Source organism: Podarcis filfolensis (genome assembly GCF_964270895.1).
Source record: "Podarcis filfolensis genome assembly, chromosome: 2".
NCBI lineage: Eukaryota > Metazoa > Chordata > Lepidosauria > Squamata > Lacertidae > Podarcis > Podarcis filfolensis.
This window is the reverse complement of record NC_139605.1, coordinates 13,938,262-13,953,945: the sequence shown is the minus strand read 5'-3', so window position 1 is coordinate 13,953,945 and position 15,684 is coordinate 13,938,262. Positions and strand designations below refer to the sequence as shown.

The 15,684-nt window shown below is 46.8% G+C and overlaps 1 protein-coding gene and 1 long non-coding RNA gene across 2 annotated transcripts; one reads left to right on the top strand and one right to left on the bottom strand.

Annotated features, from left to right (window-relative positions):
- The first annotated feature begins 1,807 nt into the window (after positions 1-1,807).
- Positions 1,808-4,382, top strand: LOC310757340. Its single transcript, XR_014545072.1, has 3 exons — positions 1,808-1,972; positions 3,014-3,127; positions 4,208-4,382. It is a non-coding gene; the product is annotated as an uncharacterized lncRNA (long non-coding RNA).
- A 647-nt stretch (positions 4,383-5,029) lies between these two features.
- Positions 5,030-13,995, bottom strand: LOC310757308 (lymphocyte antigen 6 complex locus protein G6c-like). Its single transcript, XM_083602627.1, has 3 exons — positions 13,788-13,995; positions 8,005-8,121; positions 5,030-6,857 (listed from the first exon to the last, which is right to left on the bottom strand). The coding sequence occupies exons 1-3, from the start codon at positions 13,837-13,839 to the stop codon at positions 6,652-6,654; spliced, it is 375 nt and encodes a 124-aa protein (XP_083458753.1). The 5' UTR covers positions 13,840-13,995; the 3' UTR covers positions 5,030-6,651.
- Between the last annotated feature and the right edge of the window lie 1,689 nt (positions 13,996-15,684).

The following is a 15,684-nucleotide window of genomic DNA, read 5'->3' as shown; positions in this document are numbered from 1 at the left end:
AAAACGTTGTCGTTTCCCCCCCCCCCAAATGCTGAACAACTTTGGTGAGAAGTTAAAGAAGAAGAAGAAGAAGAAGAAGAAGAAGAAGAAGAAGAAGAAGAAGAAGAAGAAGAAGCAGCAGCTCAACAACTTTGCAAAAGCAAAACTCAACAACCTTTGTGTCCAGATTTTCGCTTTTTGAAATATGGCAACCCTAGTCAAAGGGAGCAGAGTCTCTCTCTGCCTGGGGTTTAGAATTGAGAGGGAGAATATAATGTGGGCAGAAGTTTAGTGCAGAGTGTTAGAAGTTAAGGAACAGAGTTACGAAGTGGTGGCTTGGAGAGAGGAGGAGAGAGCAACGTCTGAGAGCCCCACAGGCAGGGTCTGTTTAGGTCCATGGCTGCTGTGGCTATAGGAGAAGCCAGAAACTCTTGGGGTATGAATGCTGAGCACCCTTCTGTAGCCTCAGGCTGTATATATGTGTAAATAAACAAACCATATAGCATAAAGACACCACAGTCTCTGCTGTGCCTCGTTTCCCCAAGGAAACAGAGACCCTGGTGTGTAAAGTGGGGCTGCAAAGCGTGTTCTCCTTCATAGAGAGCACGTGTTGCGGTGGGGTCTGAACAGGCCACCCCTCTGTTGCTGGGCGGGTTAGTATGGATGGCCATCTGCAGTGATTGGGCAGTTGGGTTACTGGGCAAATTTTGGTGTTGCCATTTAGGGGGACGGACCAAAGGTTATAAAATCAAGCCACACAGCACTGACTGGGCTCTTTTGCTGCGTGCATCGGATCACCCGCCCACCCTCCCTAATCTAGGGCTATTGCGTTGACCTTCCTATGCCTGTCATGGGGTCGTATGCTTTTGGGGTAGGGGCCTCGTAGGAATTTTGTCCATCTGGCTGATTGGCTGGTGCCATTTGGTTTTGCCTACTGCGTAGCAAATCGTCACAACTTGTAAGGTTGCAGTTAGGCATTGGTTAAAAAATTGGTTGGTGGAGGGGTAAGGATTAGCGGCGCCTGCCCTTCCAATGCTGCTGCTGCAAGGGAATTCCGTTAAAGGAATCCAGGGGTTTGCCATGCTTTTGTCCGTATTCCCGGCAAGGGGCCGTGCAAGCCCCCGGGAGCATGCGGGGGGGGGGGGCGGGATGATGGTCTGGTGCCCAGCTCCATGCTCTCCCCAATATTGTTTTCCCTCACTGGCTTTTGCTGGAATCCAGAAGTCAGTTCTGTCCCTGGGCGTGGGGACAGATAGTCATAACCAATGCCTAAGCAACCACTCACATTTATGTATTTTAATAAAGTTGTGGTCAAAATTATGCCAAAAACCTTAAACAAAAATTATGTGTGAATTGTGAATTATTTAGGGGTAGCTTGGGGGACCTTGACACGCAACTCCTGGAGTCTTGTACTGCTGTGAAGACTGGAGAATCAAGGAATCATACAATTGTAGAGTTGGAAGGGACCCTGGCGGTCATCTAGTCCAGCCCCCTGCAATGCAGGAGAAGGTGTGTAAAATCTTGTTTCACCTAGAGAAGAGACGACTGAGAGCTGATATGATATCTGAAGGGCCATCTCATGGGAGATGGAGGATGGAGCAAGCTTGTTTTCCGCTGCTCCAGAGAGCAAGATAGATATAGATGGATACACATTTTGCAGATGAATGCAGATACAGGACAGAATGGACTTACGCAAAGTTGGTAGAGGTGGAAACTTTGTCCAGACTTGCTAACTGGCACCGTTTAGCAACAGCGTCTGCCAGCATTTCTGCCCCAAAGAAAACATTTGTACAGCACACCTTTGCCCCGGACCTCACTGGCTGCTTCCAGAGGCTCAGAGGGCACAAGCTGGTAAGCCAAAGAACTCCAGACCTTCCTAATATTCCACGGCTCCGTTTTCATTCTTGATATTCACTTGGGAGGCTGTGTACATTATTCAGGATGAATCAGATTCTCCTCCTTGGGGCCTCTATGTTGCTCTTCTGCTCTCCTGGTGAGTGTGTTTGTGTGTGTGTGTGTGTGTGTGTGTGTATGTCTGTGAGAGAGAGAAAGAGAGAGAGAGGGAGGGAGGGAGGGAGGGAGGGGGCAGAGGTCTACAGAGAAAGTAAGCAGAGGTATGCATGAGTTTGCAAGTGCTTTGTGAGCCTTTTCCCCTTGAAGGTGCAGAATTTGAAAAAGTTCTGATTCTGCACCTACGTATGTATTATATATTCTGACCTACACCTCTGGAAAAAGTGACCTGCTTTGCTCTTAGAGCAGCCATTTTAAGGATAAAAAATTGTGGGGATGGTAAGTTACGGTAAGTTCTTCAGGGAAGCAAACTCTCATCCGACAGGATGTCTCATCTTATTAATTATCTAAACTGTGCAACAGATTTCATTCTGCTTTATGTGTTTTTATCTTTCGTAATGGCTGTCAGCCAAACAAACAAACACATACTCTTTGTATTTGTATGCATTGTATGTCCCGTAAACGGAACGGATGGGGTTCAGTGCATGAACAAATTCGTTCCACGGAAAGACTCCTGCTCACAGAACAGGTTTTCCCCTTCCTCTCCTCCCCCTTGCAGCCCCCTGTGCCGCTGGCTCTCATCTGCCCTGGGGTGTCCTCCAAGCATCCGGGGCAGACTTGGGACTATGTGGCAGCAGGTGCCACGGAGGGCAAGGAAAGGCAAGCCTTGTAGTGTGAGTCAAAGTCCACTCCACTTGTGTGCAGCTCTGTATCTGCAACTGGCACTTCCATTTTGGTGACCCAGAAGTACCAGCTTCAGGCAGAAGGTGGTGCTTCTTTCTTAAGCATCCCTGGTTACAAGAATCCATCCTTAAGGTTCCCAAAGGGTGGGGAACCATGAACGCACCCCAATTTTCAAAGAGGGAGGAGGGCAGACGGTTCCTTGGCTTACGGCGCTCAGAGCCACACACGGCTGCTCCCAGATTATCCCCGTCCACCCCTTCTCTTGTTTTTCACCCTCGTTCCCGCACGAGAAAGGACCATCTCCAAGCCCTCACTTTCAATAACTTCTTTTCAACCTCAGCCCAGGGCCTCGTGTGTAAGCTCTGTCATTCCGGAAATGGCAAGGCCTGCTATTCGACAGAAGAAACGTGCAAGATTCGCTTCGGAAAGTGTTTCACGTACACCAGCTACCTTGGTAAGACCTGGCGATAGGCCGCAGCTCAGCGGTAAAGCGCCCTGTTCCCAGCATCTCCAGACAGGGGTGGGAACGGACTCAGCCAGGAATCCCAGAGGGTCGCTGCTAGTCAGGGTATGTGGCCCTGAGGCGGATAGGCCCACAGTCTGACACAGCCCAAGGCAGCTTCTTAAAGCTGTGGATTCAAACCAGAAGCTGCTGTAACCCAGTCAGGGTGTTGGGTGATGGTGGTTTACAAATAATAAAGGGCCTGGACGCGGGTGGCACTGTGGTCTAAACCACTGAGCCTCTTGGGATTGCCGAGCAGGTCGGTGGTTCAAATCCCCACGACAGGGTGAGCTCCTGTCGCTCTGTCCCAGCTCCTGCCAACCTAGCAGTTTGAAAGCACACCAGTGCAAGTAGATAAATAGGTACTGCTGCGGTGGGAAGGTAAATGGCATTTCTGTGCGCTATGGTTTCTGTCACGGTGTTCCGTTATGCCAGTAGCAGTTTAGTCATGCTGGCCACACGGCCCGGAACCTGTCTGTGGACAAAGGCCGGCTCCCTTGGCCTGAAAGCGAGATGAGTGCTGCAACCCTATAGTCTCCTTTGACTGGACTTAACAGTCCAGAGGTCCTTTACCTTACAAGTAATAGCATTATTATTATTATTATTTCAGTGGTACCTCCACTTACGTTCCCCTCTACTTACGTATCCTGCGGGATACGTACATGGCAAACCCAGAAGTATTTTTCTGGGTTTCGCTGCGTGCGCATGCGCAAAAGTGCTCTATGTGCAGAAGCGGCACCTCTGGTTGTGAGTTCCTTGGGATGCGACCGGAGCTCCGGAACGGATCCCGTTCGTAACTGGAGGTACCACTGTATTATTATTATTATTATTATTATTATTATTATTATTATTATTATTATTTCTGGGTGTATCCATAAAAAGACAAGGAAATGGAAGGTGGCCTTCCGGATTATGTCATCCTGGTTTTTCCTTTTGACATGTTGGAGGGCATGGAATTGTATGTTGGCCTTAAGCTGACCATGACGTCACTCGTTTTTCTCCTTGGTCATATTATTGTCTTTCCCCTCACAGATGATGAGCTCTATTTCATGAGTTATGGCTGTGTCAGTGATGAATATTGGGAATACTGCAACACAGTTCAAAAGGACGGAAAATACACACATATTGATTCTTGTTGTGACACTGACAAGTGTAATGGGAAAGCCCTACCTCTGCCTCGTGGCGGAAATTAAACTGTGGAAAGGATTGCCAGTGGCTGCAGTTGTCTTTACTCCACCCTGCTGTGTGTCTCCTGGAAAAAACGGGATTCTTCGCTCTTACGCACCCAATGCCACCGTCTTACTCACACATTGCTACCTTTGGTCTACACAATGCCATTCTCCTTCCTACACATACATACTCATATATATTTATCACTATTATATATTTTGGAAAGCAGTTTGCCAATCTGTCTGTCTGCTGCCTATAGGTTCAGCCACCTCTAGAGATATTGTTATCAAACTTGGCATTAGGGTTTCTGAGGTGAGGGGTGGTGTTTGCAATAGCTGTTTGGATGCTGGCCGTCATTTTGAATCAAGATGGCGGAGGCTAGGTACGCCTCTGCTCTTAAGAAAGCGTAACCAAATTTTGCAGAGTGACTCCAGAGATCAAGGAGAAGGTCTACGTTTTGGACACAGACAGATGCTATTTCGAGTCAAGATGGTGGACTGGGCTGTTCAGAAATTTTGGTTCCTGAGACCAAGGAGCAGGTTCCTTGTTTTAACCACCAATTTCAAAACTGCACTGGTTTGGGGGTTTCTTAGAATTCCTGAGCAACGCCTGTTAAGAGGCAGCTGTCCCTGTCTTCTTTGGCATGTAGGCCATGTGTTACGAACATGGGTTGAATTATCACTCTTTTTATTTACCTGGCGCCACCAGTCTACAATGTGCTTTCCAGAGCACAAAACCCACTCTGCCCCTAAGGAGCTCACAATTTTAAAAATATGATGAAGGGGAAACAAAACAGGGTGTGGAGGAGAGGGGGGCAGGGGTGAATAAGGAAGGAATGTCCTGCGGTCTGCGTCGCACCTACTTAGGCTTAATGAACACATGGAGCAAGGCAGGCAGGCCTTTCTGCTTGGGTTTACTTTCATCATCAGTTTGAACAAAACAGAGAAGAGTTCACGGGTACAGCCTAAATCACCTGGTTTTGGATTTTCAAAAGCTGCTTGGTAGGTGGATGATGGATGGGGAATTTCCAAGATCTCCCTAGGCCACACCCCCTCTCCCCAGGACACACACACTCCACCACCTCTCTCTATATGTTGGGATTACATATCTCACCAGCTGCAAAGAGCAGCTACAGTGTTGACATCATGTGATGTCTCTGAGCATGAGACAGGAAGTCTCTGTCAGTTCTCATGTAACCGGAGAGTTACTTTCGCTTCTGAGCCGAAGTGTGAGTCGAGTCGGAGACTCTTGTGTTTGCTGCTCAGGAGAGCAGTCATGCTTGTAAGAGCTGCGTGTACAGTCTTAATAAAGTAGTGAGTAGACTACGGACTGTCTCTTTCTTCTGTGATGGGATGCCAGAAGATTAGTGTGATCCTCTCAGGACGGAGGGGCCGCTTAATACCGGTCTCTCTGGACTGAGGGATGATTCCAGCCAGAGAGTGACGACCGGAGAGAAGCCCCAGTGTCTTGGGAAGTTGGCATGCTTCCCGGGGGCATTTTTCCAACAAGTGGTAGCAGAGGATGGTTGATGTTAGTTTCTGTTTCTCACTGTGCAGCTGCTGCAAGTCACAGGACTGTGTTTACATTCCACAGACAGTCCAGGCTATTGGCAGTCTCATGGGAGACTAGAGACGGATGTGACGTTACTGGCTTCCTGTTTCCTTTGTTCCTTTGTTCAGTTGCTCTCTGCTTCCATAGAGAAGCACTGCTGCACAGTGAGAAACAGAAACTAACACTATCTTCCCTTTGGGCAAGCAAGAGTGTGAAGGCATATTCCAGTCAGCAGAGGGTGTGGAGGGGCGTGCGAATGTGTCCATAAACGATCCTACTGTACAAAGGAGGGGAGGAATTGCACCCGTTGCTCCTCCCACTTTTGCCTCTGGCCCCGCCCACCACTGCCATTTGGCCCCCAGAAGGGAATATGGTGCCCGGTCTGGAAAAGTCTCCCCAACACTGATACACAGAGTAGGCAAGGCCTAACATTCCTGTGACCCAAGAAGCCAAACACAACCCACCAGCTATGCTTGTCAAAGCTCCCCAGGTAGAGTAGAGGGAAGAGGAGACTGGTGGACCATTGCTGATGGTCCTCTGGTGGACCATTGCTGATGGCAGGCAGGTTGCATTGGGCTTGGAGGGTCCACAAGTTAACCAAGCCTACAGGAGAGGCAGTGAGCGAGGTGGGAAGATTTGAAATCCGCACATGCGAGGGAAATTTTGGCACACGGGCACACGCCGCAGGCTCGAAGGAGGTCGAGGTGATGCAGAGGGTCTGTTAGTGGGAAGAACATCACTGCTACTCCTCAATCTTAGTGGGCCAGCCACCACCCCAGGGCCAAGCTGAGGCCAGCGAAGAACGGGAGACTGGGATTGGTCGCGGCTGCTCCATTGCACAAGTCGAAGTTGCAGCACGTGCGGTTATAGTTCATGTCAAAGACGTTGTCCCTCTGCTCAGTCTTGTTGCAGAGCTCTGCGTACTTGCCACAGCCATGTTTGGTGAAGAGCTTTATTCTACCTGGTGGCAGAGGAGGAAGAGGTGTGTGATGATGATGATGATGATGATGATGATGATGATGATTTATCATTTATACCCCACCCATCTGGCTGCGTTTCCCCGCCACTCGGGGCAGTTTCTGGCAGAATATTAATAATAATAACAATAAAGCTACAAAACATCAAACATTTAAAACTTCCCCAAACAGATGTGAAGGAAGGAAAGCTCCTTTGAAGAGGCACTTTCAGCACCAAGCAGCTGATCGCTACTGGAAGGGCACCTTCAAACAGATTTGCCGTAACTGCCGATCAGCTGAGTGGCGGCTACTGCCAGCCTCCTCTGAACTTTGATTGGTAGTTGCCGGGAACCCCTTTGAAGTCCATTCAGAGGGAACTGTTTGAATCCACAGCACTTTTTCTGAAGGGGGGGGGAATGCTCCATTTGGAGGGAGCAGTTTGAAGGCAGGAGACCTCTGCAGAAGGATGAATGCTCTGTCAGAAGGCAACGTGCCTCCGAATTATCACAAGCAGGAGCGTGCTCCTGCAATCATCTCCTACTTGTGGGGGGTGGGGTCAAGATTGGCACGAGGTTGACTATTCTGAGAATCAGATGGTTGGCTCGATGGGCCTTTGGTTTGGTCCGGCAGGTCTCGAATGATTTGGGTTTACTTTTTTTTAAAAAAATCCAGAAGTGGCTCAGTTTGTACAGCATGAGTCTCTTAATCTCAGGCTCGTGGGTTCAATCCCCACGTTTGGCAAAAGATTCCTGGATTGCAGGGGGGGTTGGATGAGATGAACTCTCGTGGTCTCTTCCAACTCTACAAGGCTATGATTTTACGAAATCCAATCCTGTGTTACAGAGATATTTGGAGAGATCTGAGTGCTGCACCCTTTCCTTTGCGGGAGGGGGTTATTACTCACCACTGCACAACTGAGATATCCCAGCACTGCCTTGACCAGAAGTTTTGGACTACAACTCCCATGAGCCCCAGCCAGCATAAGGCTGACCTGGACCGCTCCAGGTTGTGGAAGGAGGGTGGGAGGCTGGGATTAGCTGGGGTGGCTGCGTTGCAGGGGTTGGATTAGATGACCTTTGGGGTTCCCTTCTAACCACAATTCTATGTATTGTCTGCTCAAACACCAGAGGAATCTCTCTTTCCCAGTCTCACCTGTATACACTTTGGTTGTTTCACAGTACTGGCCCTCATCGGCTTTGCAGGGTTCATCGGAATCGAAGCAGAGGTCGCCGACTTTGAATTTACAAACTTTGCACATCAGACCTTGTGCTGAAAAAAGAAGAGATAGACGTGCCGTGGTTTCGGTTTTAGGGGAGGAAACTGCAGGAAGCTCATAAATCTTCGCTGCAAAAGGATGCCTGTTTGCCCTGTGTTGATAACACAGCTGTGATTATAGCGAGGTATATTTAAAAAAGCAGCCACAACGAACTCTTAAAATGCACTGGGTGATATTTTAACACCGTTCATATTCAGGGCAGATCCGTTAAAATCCATGCACCTAAGTAATTCACGTTCATTCGTTTAGGTGGGTCTGCTCTTGAGTATGATGTAGCTGGATAAACCTCATACTTTTCCCCACCCACCTCTGCAATTCATTCCTGAATCTTTGAGTGGGACTTTGAACCTTGGTCGCCCTCCTAGCAGAAAAGGACAGCTACATATTCCTGCACTGCAGGGGGTCGGACTAGAATCAGCGGTTCTCCACCTGAGGGTCCCCAGATGTTGTTGGACTACATCTCCCATCATCCCTGAGCTCTGGCCTTGCTAGCTAGGGGTGATGGGAGTTGTAGCTCAACAACATCTGGGGACCCACAGGTTGAGAAAGGCTGGACTAGATGATCCTCAAGGTCCCTTCTAACTCTTCAATTCTATGATCTCTATGAGCTTAAGGAGGGTTTGGAGCAATGCCTATATAGCTTTGAGCAACTTGGAAAGTTGGGTGGGTTATAAATCTTGTAAACAAACAACTTCATTTACAAGCGTTCTGCAGTCTGTTTTAGTATGTCTTTGTGTGTGTGTGTATATCTTTTGATTAAAATAGAAGTTACCTGAAATTAAAAAATCAATACAAAACATTTTTAAAAAAACTAAACGCAAAGTTGATTTTCTAAATATTTCTATTATTTTCTGTCAACCTAAGACAGGTCAAAGACAAAATGCTAAGAGCCCAACATAAATAAAAAAGTTAAACGCTGAGAGTGGCCCCTCCCTAAACAATAAGAATAATAAAGTTTAAAAAGAGAGAGGTAGACCAGGACGTCCCAAAAGAAAAGGCACACGTTTGTGAGAGAGTTTAATTAACACCACTGAGAATGCTCTAGGATAGCACATGAATCATTGCTGGGATTAACACACATGGTAGAAATAGCATCAAGCTGGAACTGGGACAAGAACACTCTGGCGAGAGGCATTTTGCTAATTTGCTCAAGCGACTCTCTCCAGCTTTGAAGCAGGTCCTGTGGAAACATTGTGCTCTCTTTCCCAACAGAAGATTAATTAAAAGCAGCAGCAACCGCCCCCTTCGCTGTGAGAGGCACTATGCTTCAAAATGCCAGTGGCTGGGAATCGCAAGTGAGGTGTGTGCTGTTGCTTGCAAGACTTTCCACGGTCATCTGGTTGGAGATCGTGAGAGAAGGATGCTAGGCTAGATGGGCTTTGGGCCTTATCCAGTTCTTCTGTTCCTAAAGCAGAAGGCTTCCTTTGCCTGCCCAGCTTGGAGCGTGGATGCTTCCCGTCGCAGTTACATGTACCAGAAACCTGTCAAACATTCACGTCATGCAGTGAGACGTGAAATAGGGAACCGATAGGCAAGTACGCCCAATCCACAAAAAGTCCTCATCTATCAATCAGCGGCATGTCTATAGTAATCCATCCTGGGTCAATTCCTTGTAGGTACAGTGGTACCTCAGGTTAAGAACTTAATTTGTTCCGGAGGTCCGTTCTTAACCTGAAACTGTTCTTAACCTGAGGTACCACTTCAGCTAATGGGGCCTCCGGCTGCTGCTGCACCACCAGCATGCAATTTCTGTTCTCATCCTGAGGTAAAGTTCTTAACCTGAGGTATTATTTCTGGATTAGTGGAGTTGTAACCTGAAGTGTCTGCAACCTGAAGCATCTGTAACCCAAGGTACCATTGTATTATGTTCTGGAAAAAGGGGATTCCCTCTAACTGGGAGTGGCTGGGGAAACCCAGCCAGATGGGCGGGGTACAAATAATAAATTATTATTATTATTATTATTATTATTATTATTATTATTATTATTATTATTGCTGTTGTCGGGCTAGAACTCCCATAATCCGTGCCCATTGGCCATGCTGGAGCCGATATGAATTTTAGATCCGACAACAACTAGAGGCAACCACATTGACACTCGTGAAGATACATAAAATGGAGTTGAGCAGACCAGATCCGTGACCAGTTCCTGATATGGGTAATTTCACTCACTGAACTGCAATATTTTGAAACAAAATAAAAAAAAATCCTTCCAGCAGCACCTTAGAGACCAACTAAGTTTGTTATTGGTATGAGCAATAACAAATTTAGTTTGTCTCTAAGATGCTACTGGAAGGAATATTTTTATTTTGTTTCGACTACGGCAGACCAACATGGCTACCTACCTGTAACCTGCAATATTTTGATTACTGAAAATATTGGGTTTTCCAAAATAAAATCTGATTGGGTTTTCCAAAATAAAGTCTGATGTGCAGAACTGTGTCTAAACATCCTCCTCTCCTGCCCTTTATTCCACAGTATTGTAGATCTTTTGTCAAATGGTTAAGATAACCTTTTAAAATTACAAGTCAATTTAAAAAAAGAGGATGCATGTTATCATAGGCACTGCCCAATAGGGACTGCATCATTTCTGTGCAGGGGTGGAAAGGGCTAAATAGACTGTTTTAGGCAGATTATTCCGTGGTGAAGTGTTATTACATCTTCTTTCATTCTAAATACAGAGGTACCTTGGGTTACAGGCGCTTCAGGTTACAGACTCCGCTAACCCAGAAATAGTACCTCGGGTTAAGAACTTTACCTCAGGATGAGAACAGAAACTGCACAACAGCAGCAGGAGGCCCCATTTGCTAAAGTGGTACCTCAGGTTAAGAACAGTTTCAGGTTAAGAACAGACCTCCAGAGCAAATTAAGTTCTTAACCCGAGGTACCACTGTACCCAGCTCAATAGTTCTTTGATCGCATCCATGTAATACACTGAAAGCACTTTTAAAGTGGCTTCCTCCAAAGGATCCTGTAAACCACAGTTTACCCCTCACAGAACTACAATCCCCAGCATCCTTAGCAAACCACAGTTTCCAGGGACATGTGGGGAAAGTCGAGTGTCTTTAACGTATGGTATGGATGCGGCCTATGTTTTATGCAAGCAGTTTGGAACAGGGGTGGGGGAACTTTTTCAGTCCTTCTGGGAAAAGTTTTTGAGGACCATAGTGGGCAGTTGGAGGTGTGGCTGCAACCATAGTTTCGAGATGCCAGGAATTTTGATTGGCTTTCATGCTCCTCATCTTCTTTTCTCCTCCAGACTGGGCTTCCTTCTTTTACAGAGGGCAAGGCACTCGTGAGAGACCTTTTTATAAGGCTCTGTTTTTCAGTGGCTGAGTCATTCACCCCTCCCTAGCACAATTACCAACACTCCCCTTTCCTAAATGAATGATGCACCTGTGGTTAAATGGATTGTTTTCTGAGTTCTTCAAAACTCCAAAGCAATGAAGATTCCACACCCAAACAGATTTCTCCAGCAGGCAGCACTGGATATTATGGTTAGTGCATTTATTTTCCAATACGGAATATGGCAGATGGGTGGGTTAATGTTGAGATGAAGGGCGATAACTGTTGTACCTGGAGCTGAAATGCGAGTGCTGTGAAAATCCTAGCTCCTCCATTGTGGGCTGGATGTGCTAAGCTGAGATATAGATGGAAAGATGGCAGAAAGGGGCGAAGAGTAATGGAATATGTGGAGATGTAAGCAGCTTGGAGCAAGGCAGGCAACGTTTTCTCGCTGAGAGATTTCCAAGATTGTTAGTCGTGCCTGGATATGCTGAGGAGGAGCGATGCCTTGAAACAGGCACACCTGTACAGAGTCCTGTCCCTCTCCCAAGAAGCCCAGGCAGTCCTTTAAAAATGGGGTCCATGAGACATTTCACGAAGGTGTTAAAATCAGGGAAGGGAATATGAAGGGGGAGGTTGTCTCTGGAACATTGCTTGAGTTATTAAAAGTAACTACAGTGGTACCTCAGGTTACAGACGCTTCAGGTTACAGACGCTTCAGGTTACAGACTCCGCTAACCCAGAAATAGTACCTCCGGTTAAGAACTTTACCTCAGGATGAGAACAGAAATCGTGTGGCAGCAGCGGGAGGCCCCATTAGCTAAAGTGGTACCTCAGGTTAAGAACAGTTTCAGATTAAGAACGGACCTCCAGAACAAATTAAGTTTGTAACCTGAGGTACCACTGTATATGTCACTTCTCATAAAATATAATGGCCTTCTACAGCTCTCTCTCTATGTGCGTGCGCTCATGTATATAGATATATACACACACAATAAATAACAAAACACTATTAAAAACAATGCAGAATAATCATTAAGATGATTGCCTTATCAAAACTCATTAAGTAGTAACAGTTTTTGTTTGCTTGCTGGCTTGCTTGACTCAAGGGAGCATCCACTAGACCTGTCGTAAACAGAAAACTATAAACCTCCAGCAACACTCACAAGGGGGCGAAAAAGTATCCTTATTCAAAATTTCAAACTTAACATGAACACAAGTTAATGCCTGGCTCACCTTTCCATTCACAATCCTTTCCATTCACTTTTTTTTAAAAGGGAGGCAGCCAGTGTTAGTCTTACCCAGAGTAGGCACATTGAAATTAATGGACATAACTAACTTATATCTAATCGAGGGTCTCCTCTGAATATGATTTGGTTGGATCCACCCCTATGTACTCCCACTAGTAAAAGGTGAATCGGTTGATTTCAATTTCTGTCAGCATTTCATCTTTCCAATTAGATTCAGCTAAACACATTTCCACTTTTGTGTCCTCACAAAAACATTCCCGCAGGTCACTCCCGCTCATGCAATGTGTTTCTCTGTGTTATTTGCACGAACAGACTCATGTTGTGCACACATTACCCTAATGCACACATTGTTGTATGCATTACTTGCCTGGAGAACTGCATTGCAAAATTCACACAGGTGAGTTGTTTTGGAAGGCGCAAATTAAGTAGTTTTGCATTTAAATGCTCTCTGAGGTGACCTTCTCTCCTTTCCCTAACCCCTGCACACACTATAACTGTCAGAGCTTGTGCTGCTGAACCACCAACACCACATAGAGCAGAATGGCAAACCTGAGCTAGCTACAGACAGATTATTCTCTTCAGGTGAACTCCTGGAGTGTAGACGAAATGAGGGAGATAAAATGCCCCCCATTCTCCCTCTTTTCTTAAAACTTAATTGACTACAGTGGTACCTCGGGTTACATACGCTTCAGGTTACATACGCTTCAGGTTACAGACTCCGCTAACCCAGAAATAGTGCTTCAGGTTAAGAACTTTGCTTCAGGATGAGAACAGAAATTGTGCTCTGGCGGTGCGGCAGCAGCAGGAGGCCCCATTGGCTAAAGTGGTGCTTCAGGTTAAGAACAGTTTCAGGTTAAGTACAGACCTCCAGACCAAATTAAGTACTTAACCTGAGGTACCACTGTAGTCTGACATCTATCTATCTATGATCTATCTATCTATCATCTGTCTATCATCTATCTATCTATCTACCTATCTATCATCTATCTATCTATCATTTCTCTCTCTATCTTTTTTTTTTACACATCCCTTTCTGTTCACTATTATTTGCACAAATGTTTCCAGGAAACACACACACACACACACACACACACGGCCCTCCTTTCTTATAAAAGCTGGCACTTACCAACTGAGCAGAAGATCAGAACGGAAAATCCCAGGAGAAGGTACTTGTTCATCTTGATAAATGTCACAAGAGGGAAAGAGAGAGGAGGAGATGATGATGGAGAGGCGTCGAGGAATGTGCCTATGGAAATGGCGAGGAGGCGAAGAGGAGAAAAGCGCCCAGCTCAGCTGTTCTGCAACAAGGACTCTTTCAAGTAGGGCTTCAGAGAAGAGAGGCGTTCTAGAATGAAGCCTTTATTCTCCTCGAGGTTTCGGGGAGCATCCAATGGAAGTGGGAGGGGAGGAGAGACACACCTTTGGGAGAAGAAGCAGAGGGTGGGTGGTTACATGGAAATAAAATGCGGGTGCAACTGACAGCAAATTTCCATGATCGGGAGACACGAATGATGAGTCCACACCCACAGCAAATCCTCACACCGCATTTTACAATCCCTGCTATTCTCTGAGCCATGGCTTATTCATAGGAAAGGAGTGGAAAGGAGACTAGTATCTGGGCTGGTGCAGGAATTGACAACAACAACAACAACAACAACAACAACAACAACAACAACAATACAGTGGTACCTTGGGTTACATACGCTTCAGGTTACAGATGCTTCAGTTTTACAGACTCCACTAACCCAGAAATATTATCTCGGGTTAAGAACTTTGCTTCAGGATGAGAACAGAAATCGTGCTCCGGTGGCGTGGCAGCAGCAGGAGGCCCCATTAGCTAAAGTGGTGCTTCAGGTTAAGAACAGTTTCACGTTAAGAATGGACCTCCGGAAGGAATTAAGTACTTAACCCGAGGTACCACTGTAATATTAATATTTTATTTATATCCCACCCTCCCCAGCCGAAGCCGGGGTCAGAGCGGCTAACAACAGTAAAATAATACAGCATTCTAAAACCAATTCATTATAAAATCAGTTCAAATCAAATCGATGGCAACCGTTGGGCTTGAGTTCTGTGAGGATTACAGAAGGAGGGGGTCAGACTGTACCTTGGCCAAAGGCCTGGTGGAACAGCTCTGGCTTGCAGGCCCTGCGGAAAGATGTCAAGTCCTGCAGGGCCCTAGTCTCTTGTGACAGAGAGTTCCACCAGATCGGAGCCACAGCCAAAAAAGCTCTGGCTCTGGCTGAGGCAAGCCTAACCTCCCTGTGGCCCATGACCTCCAATATGTTTTTGTTTGAGAACCGTAAGGTCCTCCGTGGGACATACAGGACACGCGGTCCTGTAGCTACGAGGGTCCTAGACTGCATGGGGCTTTAAAGGTTAAAACCAGCACCTTAAACCTGATCCTGTACTCCACCTGTAAGACGAGACCTGATGGAGCAGACCAAAGTCCCATCTAGTCCACCATTATGTTCTCATGGTGGTCCACCAGATGCACCAGAGCCAGTGTGGTGTAGTGGTTAAGAGCGGTAGACTCGTAATCTGGGGAACCGGGTTCGCTTCCCTGCTCCTCCACATGCAGCTGCTGGGTGACCTTGGGCCAGTCACACTTCTCTGAAGTCTCTCAGCCCCATTCACCTCACAGAGTGTTTGTTGTGGGGGGGGGGAGGGAAAGGAGAATGTGAGCCGCTTTGAGACTCCTTCGGGTAGTGATAAAGCGGGATATCAAATCCAAACTCCTCCTCCTCCTCCTGCTATGGGGAACCCACAAGAAGGGTCTGAGTGCAGTACCATCCTCACCAGTTGGTATTCCCAAAAAGTGGCATTCAGGGACTTACGGCCTCCAACTATGGAGGAGGGACATAGTCACTGCAACCAGCAGCTATGGACAGACTAGAAAGCAAGGACATACTGTGGTTTTCCACCTTGTGTTTGCACACCAGGCATCAAAGATCTGCGTAGGTGGCCATCTGCCATGGATACAGAGCCCCTCACTTGTATCCTGACCCCATCACCACCATCGC